Source organism: Acomys russatus, chromosome 11, assembly GCF_903995435.1.
Source record: "Acomys russatus chromosome 11, mAcoRus1.1, whole genome shotgun sequence".
NCBI classification, from domain to species: Eukaryota; Metazoa; Chordata; class Mammalia; order Rodentia; family Muridae; genus Acomys; species Acomys russatus.
Window position 1 is genome coordinate 16,361,761 of NC_067147.1, and position 16,896 is coordinate 16,378,656.

Below are 16,896 nucleotides of genomic sequence, written 5' to 3' on the forward strand. Positions count from 1 at the left end.
GAGAAGACAAATACTTTTAAAATCTGTCAATAATAAATCAGCATTACGACACACTTCCTTCATCTAAAGGTAACTCAGCACTTGCAGCCCAGGTTGTACTCCCTGCTTCCTTCTCAGCACTTACCTTCATCAGTAATTACTTGGTTTCCTTACTTGTTCATTTCCTCTTTGACTGCAATGAAACCTCTATACTCCCAAGAGTTCATGTGTGTCCTAGTAACAGCTGCCTGCCCAGCCACAGCAAGCACGTCAAGCAGAGCATACCAAAGAGTATCCCCGGAGTGAATGCGTGAATTCCCCAATGCTGAGCATAAGGACTGTCAAGCACGCCATCCTTAATATGGTCACTGGCAACATCCATTCATATATGCACGTATGTGTTATAAACACATGTAGGCTTGCCTGTGTGCTTGCAAAAATGCAAAGCCATAAGATACAGGCATAAAGATGTATTTGGATATACACATATGAGAGACATTTTACGGAAGCTCTATTTTCCCACTATTATTGTATTTTAAAATGTATTTGTATAAATTATGCATGGTATCCATAGGCAGAAACTAGCAGTACTCCTTAATTATTGAATGTCATATATAAACTTTTCCATTCTCTCCTACCAGAGTCTATTCTAGCTTGTCTTCGGGCAGCACATTCTTCGATGCGAAGTTTGGGTATTCCTTCAGCTACAGCTTTGGCCATTCCACCCATTTCTTCAACCTCATGTATCAGCTACAAAAAAAGTGAACAAAAGGGAAAAAAAGGACAAAAAGAAAAGGTTAGTAAAACAAAGATATAAAAGCATTCAAACTAGCCCTGTATGTTATATATCCCCTAATAGCACTGAAATTACAAGCTAAACATTAATATTTTATAATAAATTAATTCAAGAGAAATATTTAGAATTTATGTGCTTAAAACTATCTAAAAAACAAAGGAAAAACTTTAAAGCATATTCTTGAAAACCTGAAAGTTCTCAGTCAAATTTTGTAGGAAAAAGACAATAATACTTCCAATTCTCTAGCCTTTATTTTTAGTTATAGAAATAAGGTTTTCAAGGTTCTATGACTCTTTGAGAAAAATTTATGTCAAAATGCAATTCTAATTTCAGTTAAAAAATAAGACTATCACACAAGTGTGTATATGAGATGGAAGAGAGTGCTCAAAAACCCAGTATAACAGAATAAATGGGCATACAAGATATGTGTCAACACAAAACTCAAAAGAGATCTTGATGCTTTCAGAAAAAATGATCTGGAATAAAAGAGCATTAAGTTTCTGATCACAAATATTAGAGGCAAGAGTGAGAACTCAGAATGAGAAGCAGACTAATATTAAGAAAGTTATTCACAGAATTATGAATAGAAATAATTTCAAATGAAGCCCGCTGCAGCTCATGTGCACGGGTTTGTAAACTTGACTGGAGTGAGGGGTAAGGAATGATGACAGGAGATTAAGAACGACAGACAGAAAGAGAACATAAGCTAGGATAGGACAGACCCTCAGCTCTCTGCTGGACAGATGCACCAGCTATGAGCAATGGCCAAGAAACTTGGGACTTTCCTTATGAGCAGCACAGAAGGAGGGGTTAGCTAGTCTCCATGAGAGGCCTGTATAAGGCAGCAGCCTCAGGCTGCAGTCATCCAGGAGGAGGATGCTGTTTTGCATACACTGTCAACATCTGCCCAGGGACCAAAGGAAGACTTTTAATTCCCTGGTCTGAGGCACTGAGGTCCTTGACATGGCTGAGATCAGGATTTCATCTACTCTTTACACATTCACTCTGGGCTTCCTCTGCTCCCCATGCTAGTCAAGGATAAAAAACAGAATGGAAAAACTTTTAAACACGTGAAGTTATAAACGATTTATCTCCTAGGAAGCTTCTGTGACAAGTGCTTCAAAGTTAACATAGAGATATACAAACACAGAGGTAGATGGTCAACCGCTTGGAGGTTGAGAGACTGGAGTGCTCCACACCACATGGGGTATTTATATCACACCCCTCCCCTCCAGGTTCAAGTGATCATTGTGGAAGGGGAGATGGAGAGACTGTAAGAGCTAAAGAAGGCAGATGTCTTGGGGTAAACAGTTTTGCCGGCCAGGATGGTCCAACTGCACCCATGGACTCTCAGTAGCTGACTGGGACTACATGCAAAAGGCCTGCACGAGGTTAAGCCAGTCAAACTCTCAGGATGGATAGGGCAGGAGTTCACGAAGTTCCATGACCATCTCAGGAGCTCTTGGCAACTGATGTCTACTAGGGGGAATAAACCATTTCTGTAGCAAAGAAGGGTCTAAGAGCAGATGGTCTCACAGCCATACAGAGGCAACACAAAATGGACTTAGTGTGTGTGTGTGTGTGTTTTTTTTTTAAGGGAATGCACATAAAGTTAGGAGGGACAGTAGCTAGGGGATGTGTAGATCTTGGTTTTTTTTTTTTTTTTTTTTTGTATAAGCTCACCCTTTCTAGTTCTTTCTGAACTCTAGCTGGCTGGTTCAACTCAGCTGTTCTGGCTCAAAACTCCTCTCCATGAGGACTGACTCAAACTGGCTTCTCTCCACTTCTCACTGAATTGTTCTGCTTGGAAAAACTGCCTCTGAACTCCACAAACTGAACTGCACAGACTGGACTGGACTGTGTCCATGAACTCTACTGTATTCCTGTACTGTAGTCTGTTACTGTACTGTACTGTCTGTCCAGTGAGAGTTGGGCATATCCTAGCTCTGACTCATTCTGTCAAATCTTTCTCTGATTCCTCACTTTGTCTCTCAATTTGAGGTCACTGTTTGGGATTAAAGATGTTTACGAAAATCCAGCCAGAGGGACTAAAGGTGTGGCATGTCCATATTCCAGCTGGATGGATTAAAGATGTGTATTCCAGCCAGAGGGATTAACGATGTAAACAAAGCGTGTGTCTGTGATCTAGCTGATTAACAGGGACCTAGGCCTTTGGATATTATCCCTTGCCAGAGTAGCCATGTTGCTGAACTAAAATTCCTCTATGGGAAAAATCCAAGAAGAAAGAACAGGGGTTAGATTTGACCCAAACACATTACATGCATGTATGAATATTAAATAATTTTTAAAGATATGCTTTAAAATAACAGGTATGAGATTCAGGCTTTCTATTCCACAAAAGTCAGCAGTCCTAGAGATAAGGCAATTCAAATCAAACAAGAACATGAGAATATTCCAGGAAGAAATAAGCTGAGGTATGCGTATATTGCTAGGAAAGGGGAAAAGGGTATTTAGACAATGTCTAAAACTTTGTGTCTAATACCTAAAGCCAACAAAATCAGAAGAAACTGGACATGTGTAACTTAAAATACAAAATGATTTTTTAAAAAACTGCATAGATTACTCTAGTAAACAGAAATAAGAACTGGAAAACAAAAGAGTGTTGAGTGTGTGTGTATGTGTGTATGTGTGTGTGTGTGTGTATGTAAGTGCGTGTGCCTGTATGTATGTGTCTGTTTATGTCTGTGCATCTGTGTAAGCATATGTGCTTTTTAATAGTAGCTATGTTTTAATCGTGCATAAAATATAATCATAGAAATAGAAATGTATTTTTAAAGTTTGTTTTAGTAGTGAAACTATGAAGTCAAAGATAAATTTTCCTTTTCTCACATACATTTTATAATTTTAGTATGCATGTAAAAATAGTTATTTATAGATAAAAATATATTTTTAAAAAGTTGGAATGAAGAGACACTGACCTTCAGAGCAGCTTCATACACATCATTTGTGAGAGACTCCATCATGTACGATCCTCCCCAAGGATCAGCCACTTTTGGAATCCCAGATTCTTCTTGAATGATGATTTGTGTGTTTCGGGCAATTCGAGCACTTTTCACAGTGGGCAAGCCTAGAGCTTCATCAAAAGAGTTCGTGTGCAAAGACTGTGTTCCTCCAAACACAGCTGCCATCGCTTCGATTGCAGTGCGGACAATGTTATTGTAAGGATCCTAGAACATTTGACCAGAAAGCCAAATCAAAACAAGAAAAAGGTTCACAGACAACAGAGCTGTAAGACACATTATAATTAAGCAACAACTGTACAGCCCCCACCAATGTCAAAAGCAGTTTGGGAATGCACTGACTATTAGACATCAGAGTAGCAAATAAAATCAGACAAATTAACTAGCCAGCTAGAAAAGAATTCAGAGCCGAGGCTTCTAGTTCAGGGTTAGGCATAAAAACACTGTCTTATATACTCCATAGACATTTCAAACACATTTACACCATTTCAGTACTATTCCATAAGCATATCATCAGGTACAATTTTTCATAAAGATTTTTCCTCAATTTACCATCTCCTATATTTTGCATACCACAGAGTATCTCCTGAAATGGATGTATACAAAGTGTGTACTTAATAAATGACTAATTAAACTAGTTAAGTGTAAACTCAGAGGCAGGAAACTGAATTCCACTTTATTATATTCCTAACTGTTAGTTGGCCACTTACTGAATTTGTATAGATTTCAGTTTTAACTGTAAAAATCAGAATATTAAAATATAATTATAAAAGTTCCTTCTAACCTGAGAATCTCTACTTCTTTAATCATCAAAAACATGCTTATTGCTATTCAATATTAAATGTAGAAAAGACATACAACTTAAAATCACACCAAGTGAACTTATAAAAATGAATGGGTATGGAAACAAGACCACCACCACACAATTTAAGTGGAAACAAATTACACTATCCAAATGATAAGAGTCTTTAAATACCTGTGTGTTTTCTTGCTAAAACGTGTGTGTGTGTGTGTGTGTGTGTGTGTGTGTGTGTGTTAGTTTTGTGCTAAGATGTATCTCTTTAAAGTATTTAAAAGTATTAATTATAATATGCTTTTTATTTCTTTTTCAAAAAATAGTTTGATACTATGTTAGAACAGTAAATAATCCCAAGTACTGACAAATGAGATTTTATGAAATTAAAAAGCTCTGTATAACAAAGGAAACATTCACCAGAGTAAAGAGGCTGGCTACACAATAGGTAAATTTAAAAATATGCCAACTACACACCAAAAGGAGATTAATATCTAAGAGAAATAAAGAATTAGAAAAATTAGGCCCCCACGCCCAAACCATTGAATCAACAAATGGGCTAATGAACTGCGTAGTTCTCAAAAGAAGGAATACAAATAGCAGATAAACACAAAGCGGTCACAATTTTAGCCATCAGCGACGTGCATATTAAAAGAACTTAAAAATTGTTTAGCATATGGAGCCTGAACCAGCCAATAAAATAAAAAATGAAACCAAACATTAGGCAGAGCTTGGGGATCCTGCAGGAAAAGGAGAAGAAGGATTGTAGGAGACACAGGGGTCAAGGACCCCACAAGAAAACCCACAGACTCAACTAACCAAAGCTCATATGGGTCCCAGAGACCAAAGTGACAATCAGGAAGCCTGCGCAGGTCTGACCTAGGTCCTGTGCATATATGTTATGGTTGTGTAGCTTGGTGTTCTCATGGGACTCCTAACAGTGGGAATGAGGGCTGCCTCTGACTGCTCTGCCTGCTTTGGGGACCCTTTTCCTCATACTGGGTTGCCTTTTCCAGCCTTGATATGAGGGTAGGTGCTGAGTCTTATTGCAGCTTCATATGCCATGTTTGGTTGATATCCTTGGGAGGCCTGCTCTTTTCTAAAGGGAAACGGGTGGGGGATGGGAGGTAGATCTGGAGAGTAGAGGAGGTGAGGGTAATGGACCGGGAGGAGAGGAAAGGGAGGAAACTGCAGTCCAGATGTAACATACGAGAGAATAATAAATTTTCAAAAAGCAGATTCCATTTCATCCAAGTCAGAATGGCTACCATCATGAACATAAAGGATACAAGCTGTGGTAGTACATGCCTTTAATCCTAGCACTCAGGAGGCAGAAAGATGAGAGCAGTAGCCAGCCTCGTCTGCATAATGAGTTCCAGAGCAGCGAGGGCTGTACAGTAAGTCCTTGGATCAGAAGGAAAATATAAATAAACAAAAGATAGAGGGGGGAAAAAAAGGAAGGAGCAAAAACAAGAAAAGAAGACAAATGTTGGCAAAGTTGTGAAGAGGAGCTCGAGTCACTGCTGATGAAAGTGTGAACTGTTGTGTGACCATTATGGAAATCAGTGTCACATTCCTAAGAGTCCTGAAAGTAGCACTGCCATATGGTCCAGCTGTACGGCTCCTGAGTATACACACCCAAAGGACTCTAAATCAACACAGCACAGAGACTCTGGCACATCCACGTTTATTGATTCTCTAGTCACAAGCGTTAGAAAATGAAATCAGCCTAGGTCTCTATCAACAGATGAAGACAGAATGCGATGCATAAGGACGGTGAAATCTTACACAGCTATAAAGAAAACGGAATCATGCCTTGCAAGGAAATGAGTGTAATAAAATAAGCAAAATAAGCCAGACTCACGATGAACACCTTGTGTTTCCCTCTTATCCACAAAACCTAGATTTAAAATTAAGTGTGTGTGTGTGTGTGTTTACAAATATGTTTGTAGACACAGAACTAAAAGAGGCCCTTGCATGAAAGGAGAGGAAGATCTCTTATGCTACGTGAGTAAGGCATAGAATACACAGGATAAAACAGAATACATGGGATATAAAAGTTGAATGGGGGACTGTCAGGGAAAAGAAAGGGAACCAGTGGGAGAAGGGCGTGGTGATAGGGAGGGGAATGAAGAAACAAAGTACGAAGACGGCACCACCAAACAGACCCTTCACTCTGTATGCTAACCTAAAGCACTTGTGCACAGGCCAACATAGAAATGATTTTAGCGTTAGCCACTAGAGGGAGCTAACTCTATCCAATCTGTGTGAACTCAAAACCAAGGCATGCATTCTGCTTGAAGGCATTCCTGAATAAATTAATTAAAAAAAAAAAAAAAGATATTTGACTTTCAGATTTTAACAAACAGGCTGCTGAATATGATTCCTGGTTGTGCCTCTTGCCTAGAAGAAAATGTTCGTTTTCTTTATCCAAGTTCTCTCTCTTCAGCTGGATACATACCTGCTCAGTAAGCGACCAGCCTGACGTCTGGCAATGTGCTCGCAGGAGAAGCGATTTGGAGTTTTTAGGCTGGAACATTTTTTCTATTAAGTGAGCCCACAGTCTTCTCCCAGCTCGCATCTTTGCGATTTCCATGTAGAAGTTCATCCCAATTCCCCAAAAGAAAGACAACCTAAAACGACAAAGCCCAGAGCTCACTGAAATTTAAAAATATAAGTCAGAAAATAAACTAGTTGCACCACACACTAGAAAAACCTATGTCCTGATTTGAATATCAAGCAGTGAAATTTGAATTAAAAGCAACACACGTTTCGTTTTTGGTTTTTTTTTTTTGTTTGTTTGTTTGTTTGTTTGTTTGTTTTTTGGGTTTGGTTTTTTTTTTTTTTTAGACAGTGTCTCACTGTATAGCCTTGGCTGTCCTGGACTCACTTTGTAGACCAGGCTGGCCTTGAACTCACAGCGATCCCTGACTCTGCCTCCCGAGTGCTGAGATTAAAGGCATGCGCCACCACACCCAACTCAACACACATGTTTCTAAGTAACTGTAAGCTTAAACACAGAAATGGCTGTGGATCTCTACTTCTGGAAAGACTATTTCACTTCACAAGTAATTTCCTTTTGGAAAGGCTTTCCTCTTGTGTGCTGACTTAAAGACAGATTCTAAGCCAGGGGGCGTGGCTTTGTGGTTCTGGACCCTGAACTCCACACAGCATCACAGAAACAAACACTTTTATTTTCCCAGTGCTGGGATTGAACGTAGGACCTTACACTTGCTAGGCAAATGCTTCCACCATTCAGCTACATGTCCAGTTCAAGGTCCATTTCTTTAAAAAAAAAAAAAAACAAATAAACAAAAACAAAACAAAACAAAATACAGGAATACCAACTTGGGGTTGTGACAGAAAGAATACGATCACATGTTTGCTTGGTTTGTACACAAACACAGGGTTGCTTTTTTGTGTGCTTTAAGAAAATGACTGAGCATTGTGTTTAGTCATATTCTCCTGCATTGGAATAATCATACAATATCTTAGAATAAATAAACCGTCACTAGCCATCTTTTGCCTATTTGAATTGCCAGCACATAGGTGAGTATAGCTTCAGCGACAAGCTCACCAAGGCACTGCTGATCTGAATGAAACCTGGACTGATTTCTGACCAATTTAAATATTTCACAAACTTCATTTAAATGTTTCTATATTTTTCATACAACTTTACTAGCAATTCATTTTGAGATAATATAGTTTAGTTTATAATACTGTGCACGCCCAAATATTTACATCAGTATTACAGGAAAAAAAAAAAAGGAATAGGTGATTTCCATGTTTTCAAATGGAAAAAAACTAAAAGTAAGTTAATTTTATGTTTAAATTCTAACATGCCTTCCATGTATGCTTTAGTTTATCTTCTGTAAAGATGGCATTACTCCAATTAAAAAAGTGGGATAGTTAAATTAAAATCTGATTTTTTTCCCTATAAATAATACTGGCTTATTTTCTCTTCTCACTTGGAAAAATATAAGAATCTAAATTAGCATGGCATTTATTCCTACAAGTTTATTTTGTTAGCATATTTTTCTGAACAGATAGCAAATGGTCCTATCTATGTTTTTAATTGGAGAAAAGATACCTAAGTTTAATCTACTGACCTTGGTGCAAATTCATCAATTGTGAGTCCAGCCTGAAGTCCCGTTCTACAGTACTCCAAGCCATCTGCGATGGTATAGGCCAGTTCTAGAAGGGCATCAGCTCCTGCTTCCTGCATATGGTACCCACTAATGGAAATGGAATTAAACTTTGGCATGTGCTAGATAAAATAATAAAAACAACAATGAATAAAATATGAAAAGGTTCTTTTAAACTTATTTTATAAAAGAAATTATCTTTAAATGATGTTCAATTTCAGACATACTTGGTAGTTTATAATCTTAACTGAAAAAAAAAACTAGTATTTGTTACATTAAATTTAAATGTTTGATCTATAAAGCATCTTTAAGATGTTATGTTTAGTTTTCTACTAAAAAATAGTTACACCAGTTATCTTTTAGGCTAGCTAAGACTTCACAAAGGCTTTATAATTTTGTCTGATATGTTAAAGATGCATAAACTTGACATTATTTACATTATTTTATTTGAATAAGGTAAATATAAAACAAGTATACAGTGAATAATAGTGGTTTGATATTAGTGTCATATTCTGAAGCAAAACAGGATAAAATGAAAGCCTTGATTTCTTTTTATTAACATATATATTTGTTTTACTACCTGTGAGTAAAACAAACTACATACAGCAGGGAGAACCATGAGATGATCATGAGTTAAATAAATGTTACATTCATAGGCATTTGGCTATTTGTATTTGTCAAACTTTAAATAAACATGTTTCCTATTTTGTTGGGTCTAAATTTCTGAATGAAATACAATATCTATCATATCTCATCTCTATTAACTTAAATCCTTTATCTTGATCTAAAAAGATCTTATCCCCCTAACCAACTAAACTTGACTGTAAAACTAAACTATCTGGTCTTCAACACCCCTCAGAGACTTCAGAAGGACTAAAACTTAAATGCCTGGGTGAGCCAGCAGTGCAGGTTAGCAGCTTCCAAAATGAAAAAATGACTGAGACAATTTAATACCTGAACAGTCACCCAACACTGTCTATAATGTTGGAGCCTCATCTTTGGCCTTCTAGCCTAACTTATTCATGAGGCAGGAACTTTTGAGGACTTGCTTACCCTGTCTTGGCAGAGTTCGGCTGTCGACTCTGCCTGCATCTAAGCTTGCCCATTTTTAGGCAGAATTCTGTCTGTGGCAGAAACGAGGACATTTTGCCCAGTGGCAAACCTCCATAAGGAGGTTCTTTGATGCTCATCATCTTCTTTGAAGTCAGCTGGGTGTTGTCAGGAGTTAACTTGTCTTCTTGTCAAAGAATCTTTAGAATAATAAAAACATCTTTGAATGCCATATTCTGTGGGTCTCTGAGGCGTTTGAAGACCTTATCTAACTATCTTACCTTATGTATCTATAGAGTCATATCTATCTGTTAGACCTAGGATATATATTCTTGTGCTAAATGAGACTAGTATCTGACATGACCATGATTTGCATCAATACATAAAATTCTATACCAATGACTTAGAGATAACTTTCTGTGAGTGACATTAAAGCCTTGAGTTAAGGAGTAGGTTCAATCATCTATCTTTTGTTCTATCCTCCCTCTATATTTCTACATCCCCCTTTCTTTCTTTTCGGCTCCTATCTCCTTGTTTACAGATGAAAGATAAAGGACAAGAGAGACATCCCTGAGTCCACCCTAGTTTTCGCTCTGTATAAGGCCAACAACCGCTAAAACGGTGCTGTATAATAAAAGATCCTCTGGAGAAAGCTATATCCCGGATCTCAAGCTGTACAATAGCTTTATGAGTTCAATTCCCAGCAAACTCATGGTGGCTCACAACCACCTATAACGAGATCTGGTGCCCTCTTCTGGCATGCAGGTGCACATGTAAACAAAACACTGTATACTTATAAATAAAAATAATTTTTTTTTAAAAAATCAAAGATTTTATTTTGACTTACTGGGATAGTTAATGCTAAGCATAACTCAGGTTCTTCTACCATGACCACTAAGAATACCACATACCATTATTTCCCAACATTTTATGTTGGGTCAAGTACCTGATTGAATATATTCTACAGAGTCAAAGAGCTGTCACTCTACTCGAGTCAACTAAACACAAATAAATTAGAAACATGGGCTCTGTTGTCAGAGGGCTCAAATTTTAGCCATGACCTTGAACTACTACTAAATTTTTCAACTTTGTTAGTCTTTGGTTTCCTACAAAACAGAGGTAATAACTGTATTGTTCCCATGGAAATTATTTAAGACTAAATGTTTGACATAAGTCACTTGGGATTATCCCAGCAGATGTTAAGAACTCAAAAAAAAAAAAAACAAAACAAAACAAAAAAACAATAGCTGGCACTATTTATAGCTGGTATAAAATAAATATACCACATTTATATATATCATGCATATATACATTCATATAATATACAAACATGGTTCTGTATTTTATATTCTCAAGTATTTATAACCCAAAACTCTTTGCAAATGCTCTATGACAAAATCAGAAAGGGGACAGAATGACATGGAATTGAAAAAAATGACCATATTTTGGAATTCATACACAAATCCGGGAAACAGGTGCTTTGTTGTGTAAAGGAGGATACTGATAGCCTTTTGAAGTAATAGAAATATAAGCACAAAGAAATATTACCCATCTTTTAAAAGGAAGGAAATTCTGGTATGGGATAAAATGGACAAGCACTGGGGATATTATATTAAATGAAACAGTCTACTCAAAAAGGAACTACTGAATGGCCCTTCTCATATGAGCTATCGGCAGTACTCAAACCTGCAAATGTTTACAGCAATACAATGGTGGTACCCTGGAGCAGGAATGGCTGGGAGAATGGGGTTGTCTGTTGAACAGATAGTTTCAGTTCTCCAAAATTAAGAGTAAAGGTGACAGTTACAGAACAGTGGAAACACACTTAAAGCCACTGTACACTTGTAAGTGGTTAACACAGTGATATCATGATATGTATATTTTCCATAAGATACAAAGTTATCAGTTTATAAAAATCCTTCAAAAAACACCATATGATTAGAACCTGAACTGGCATGCTGTCACTTACAGGAAGGACTAGGTAGAGCAATTCTGAACATCTGGTTAACACAACAATCCTTTACAAGGTGAGATATGCAGGGTATAGAAGCACTGGACGACACCCCCCCCCCCCCCCGCCCTCCTGGATGACACCACGCACTCCTGGAACCAGCCTTGCCCTTCCTCCCCTGACAGCAAGTCCTACGTTTAGAGTTCCATGGTACAAGCCCTACACTCCAGTCTTCTCTTCCTACTGAGACACAAAGAAGACCTTGCTACATTCCTCTGGAAGATCCCTCTCCCTCTCTCACGATCTGGCTAGCCTTCCTTTCTTTCTTCCTTAACCACAGCTGATGCAGTTACCAAAACAGAAACAAGGGAAAGGAACCTGGAGCCCTGATTACTACAAGAACTGCACAGACAAATCCCTCACAGCCCATCATGTAACTTCCTTAAATGAAATGGAAATGACTCCTATTTAGCTTAAGCCTCTGCTTTTTTTATGCTTGTTACATGTCACTAATCAGAATCTTTGCAAGTCATAGAAAACTCAAAATAAATACACAGCTACATCCAGTACAATTACACATATACAGTTCTATGTCATACAATGCATTTGGACTGATATAAAACATGAAAACAGTTTGCAAAGTACAAAGGCCAAATATCAAACGAAGAAGGCAGAAAATGCTTGCAGGATCTCTGCTATAACTTGATACAGAGGGTGACCAGGTTAAAAGGGTATGGTGCGGAAGAGGCTGTCTCTTTGGCACTAAGCAGTTTTAAGGAATGCGAGGAGAAAAGCACTGCTAGCAAGAAGTGAGGTGTGAGCCCCAGGGACACTACTCCCTGCTCAGAGGAAACTGCGGAGGAAATGCTGCTTCTGCAGCAGCACCCAGGCAGCCTTCTTCGCCCACAAATCTGGTTGGGCAGCTGTGCCTAACTCAGGGTGAATTAGGATGTCATCCAGGTGGCAGACACATGAGTGGTCTGCTCCAAGCCAGTCTGTAGCAGAAATAAACCTGACACTCTGATGCCCATCTGTCTCGATACCCGTATGCATCATGACTCCATCTGAACTCTGATAGGAACTAAGGAGGGAGGATCCCCTGACCCTAACAATTATCAGACAAATAAGTATCAGTGGGGGGAAAAAAAGCAAAAAATTACCACAAAAGACAACAAGAAGACAGGCTGACAGTATAACTTACTCAGACTCAGTTATCAAATTCAAGGTAATTTTTGGCACTTTATGAAAATCACAACTACGGCAACGTGTGCAGAAAGTAAGCATACCTGTGCTGTGTATTGGAAAATGTCAGCGATAATTTTCATGGATGGTTCTGGGGGGAAGATGTACGTATTTCTGACCATGAACTCCTTTAGGATATCATTCTGAATTGTGCCAGTGAGCTTCTCCTTCGGCACGCCTTGTTCTTCCCCTGTTACTATAAACGTAGCAAGGACTGGAATGACCGCTCCATTCATGGTCATGGAAACAGACATTTTTTCTAAAGGAATTCCATCAAAGAGGATTTTGGTGTCTTCCACAGTGTCAATAGCAACTCCGGCCATTCCAACATCTCCACGAACTCGAGGGTTGTCAGAATCATAGCCTCGATGTGTTGCCAGGTCAAAGGCAACGGACAAGCCCTGCTGACCAGCTAAGTACGTGAAGAAAAACATGGACACGTTATAGTCTCAGATGGAAGTAAGTGGATGCAGATGTGTCTCCTCACAGTATACTGTTAGCACATATCCGTGCTCACGTGAAACAAATGTTTAAAACATTTGACTTCCTAAGAATCAGCTGCTCCCAGGAGGCTAAGTCACACAAACTGAGCTGCTAGATCTACAAGAAAAAAATAGCAGCAACAGAGTACCAATTTTCTCATGCCTGACCAAGGGTGTGTTGCTTGAGTTCATGCATCAAAAAATCTTTGTGGTTGTTTTTCAGGTTTTTATTCAGATGTTTTCAAAATTCATGAAAACATCTAGTTGATCACATATTTTTCGTATCTTTTTTAAAATGTTAACATATATATTTATATTACTACATATGAATAAAATAAACTATATACAGCAGGAAGAACCATGAGACAGTCAGGAATTATATAAATGTTACATTCATAGTGATTTGGCTATTTGTATTTATCAAACCTGAAGAAAGCATCTTTCCTATCTTGTTGGGCCTGAATTTCTGAATGAAAATCAGTATCTATCATGTCTCATCTAGCTGATCACATATTCTTAATAAAACTTAGCATGCATATTTTTGCTTGTTTTATTCTTTACAGTGGTCGTAACATAATCAAATATTGTTGGAATAGAATTTTAGAAATTATTCTCATCATCCTCCATAAGAATTTAATGGAAGTAGGAATGAAATCCACGGCCTTCTGTACAGCAGACAAGTGCATTATTGCTCAGTTCCTGTGCAAACTTTTCAAATAACTAAAATAGTCTACACTAAATATGAATCCAACACCTCCCTTAGCAACATCAACCTAGAAATTCTAAAATTTAGCATTCATACAGTCAGACTGTATTCTACACTAGAAAGGAAATTATATAGTGTTCTAATGAAGGGCAGGTTTCATTGAAGGTATAGTTATCCCTTCATTTCCTACTACTGAGTTTGACATAACTTAAACTCCCAAGTCCTATCTCACCCAAGCTCATTATGGTAAAAGCTTTCCAAAGACAAACTCCATCTTTCTTTTCTTCACGCATCTTCATCTCATTTCTTTTCTACCTATGTATGTAGAAATGTGATTTATCTCCAAGAATTTTACCCTCTTTGACTAATATCTCTTTGACCACAAAAGTTGAAAAGCATCCATCTGTTCCACAGTAAATTTAAGCACAAAGCTAATGTCATATTTACAGAAATGAATTAAGTGTATCATGTCACCATAAGCATCACGTCTCACATTAAAATCTTACCTATATTGAATGTCACTGAAAGGGGGAAAAACAACAGACAGAGGAGATGCTTGGAGAGAGGGAACAGGATAGGAGAGGGAGAGCTGAGAGAAATGAGAGTGGGGACCAGATGTGGGGAGAGCGTGGTGGGAGAGGAGAGAGGGCTTACAGAGAGAAAAGAAATTATGTGCCTGGGCATCTGTGAGACAAGCTGGAGACCTACAACAGGGTAGGCTCCAAAAAGGATATGGGGGTGATTCTAGCTCAGATCCCTAGTAGCAAGGACATGGAGACTAAAGAGTCACCCTCTAACCAGACAAGATTCCTAGCAGAGGGAGGGAAATACCAACCCACACACAAAAACTTCGACCCAAAATCTACCCCGCCTACAAGAGGTGCAGAGCTAAAGATAGAGCAGAGATTGACGGAATGCCAGACCAATCCCTGGCCACACTGTGAGAGAGAGCCAACCCCTGACACTATTAACAACACTCTGCTATGCTTGCAGATGGGAGCCTAACACAGTTGTCTCCTGAGAGGCTCCGCCCAGCAATGGCTAGAAATAAATGCTGAGAGTCACAGCCTAACACTGGGCAGAGCACAGGGAGCCTTGTGGACGAGTTGGAGGAAAGATAGGGGACCCAGAAGGGACAGGAGCTCTACAAGACCAACATCTCCAACTAACCTGGGCCCAGGGGGGCTGGTGGGTACCAAAGCACCAACAAAAGACAGTGTATCGACTGGACCTAGGCCCCCTACATATATGTACCCGATGGGTATCTTGGTCTTCATGAGGATCCTCAAGTAAGGGGAACTGGAGCTGTCTCTGACTGGGACTCTCCTGCATGCTTTTTAATCACTTTCCCCTGGCGGACTACCTTGCGAAGAAGTGGAAGAGGATGCTAGGATGCACTCAGTCCAGATGCAACTTGATGTGCTGCAATGGGGGACAGGGGTGTCCCCTCTTCTGAGGGGTAGAGAAGCAGGGGCATGGGGGGAAGAGGGAAGAAGGGGGCGAGAGGGAAGAAGGTGGAACCGTGAAGAGAGGCAGGGATATAAAGTAAGGTAATTAATTTTTTTTTTTTAAATCTTACCCTTGATATTGTCCTTATAGAATTTATTGCTTTCTTCCACAGTACTAAAGCCTGCATACTGACGGATGGTCCAGGGCCTATAGGTATACATGGTGGGATACGGTCCACGTGTGAATGGCTTCACTCCCGGAAGTTCTTCAGGTAAGTCAATAGTATCTGCCCTGGAATACAAGGGCTTTATAGAGATCCCTTCTGGGGTGCGCCATATGAGGTCCTCTGGATCTTTGCCTTTCAACTGCTTTTTGGCCAGCACGGCCCATTCTGGGTGAAGGGGTTTCTGCTGATGCAGGAGCCGTTTCCATGTGGAGGCTGATGGATCTTTTAGCTGCTTCAGGTAATGGGGTGACAACAAAAAAAGCTGATTCTTAGCTCTCAACATGGTGAAGCATGGATACTCCCAAAAGAAAATGAGAACTGACCTAGGAAAATTTAGAAAGACAATATACATACATTTAGAATTGTGAAGCAAATTTGGAGCTTTCAGTAGTAGGGGAAAAAAAGATGGAGTCCTGGTCCTGTTTCATCTTTCTTCCCTTTTCTGCTCCTGTACTTGATATTCTATAACATAAGCCTAATACTAAGTGTTCTTCATAATTACGGTTGCTCTAGAGAAAGTCCTCTTACCCCAACAGTCTTACTGAATAGTCTTAGTCTTAGCCCCCTCAACTCATTCTGTACTGATAAAATGCTAATCTGACTATATCATACTCCCCACAAAATTTTTCAAAGGTTATATCATGTGGTAGATGTAAAGTAGTATTTCAATTAATTTTCATTCAAAGCCTAATTACAGATCATTTAGTTTATGACAGACCTTACATTGGTGTGTGGAGAAAAGTGCAGTACATAGGACTAGCATGCACCCAAGGCATCCATGACCTCTCTGTATTTGTCAAACTTACTTCTGTGTTTGTCACGTATACGTTTTATGTACTAGTAATACTTAAGTACTCATAGTTTACTGCATTTGCCACATATTTACCCACAAAGGAAAGTAGCAATCTGCCTCAGTTACTTAACACTTAATTACCACACAGAATCAACTTAAAGAGCCTATAGTTTTAAAAAGAAAATCAGACACAAATTTTTCTAACATAGTTGTCTCACCAGGTGCTTTACACTAATTGGGCAAAGTGAGAATAAAATTCTATTTTTCATATAACTTCTGACCTAGCAACTTAATAAAGCCTTG

At 38.8% G+C, this 16,896-nt stretch overlaps 1 protein-coding gene across 1 annotated transcript in view; it reads right to left on the minus strand.

Annotated features, from left to right (window-relative positions):
* Positions 1 to 16,896, minus strand: part of Mmut (methylmalonyl-CoA mutase) — a 30,727-nt gene that overhangs the window by 11,427 nt on the left and 2,404 nt on the right. Inside the window, exons 2-7 of the mRNA XM_051152946.1 lie at positions 15,705 to 16,123; positions 12,982 to 13,349; positions 8,659 to 8,816; positions 7,011 to 7,182; positions 3,715 to 3,963; positions 618 to 729 (exon numbers count right to left, since the gene is read on the minus strand). Coding sequence (XP_051008903.1) covers positions 618 to 729; positions 3,715 to 3,963; positions 7,011 to 7,182; positions 8,659 to 8,816; positions 12,982 to 13,349; positions 15,705 to 16,083 — 1,438 coding nt within the window. The 5' untranslated portion in view covers positions 16,084 to 16,123. The remainder of the gene's footprint in view (positions 1 to 617; positions 730 to 3,714; positions 3,964 to 7,010; positions 7,183 to 8,658; positions 8,817 to 12,981; positions 13,350 to 15,704; positions 16,124 to 16,896) is intronic.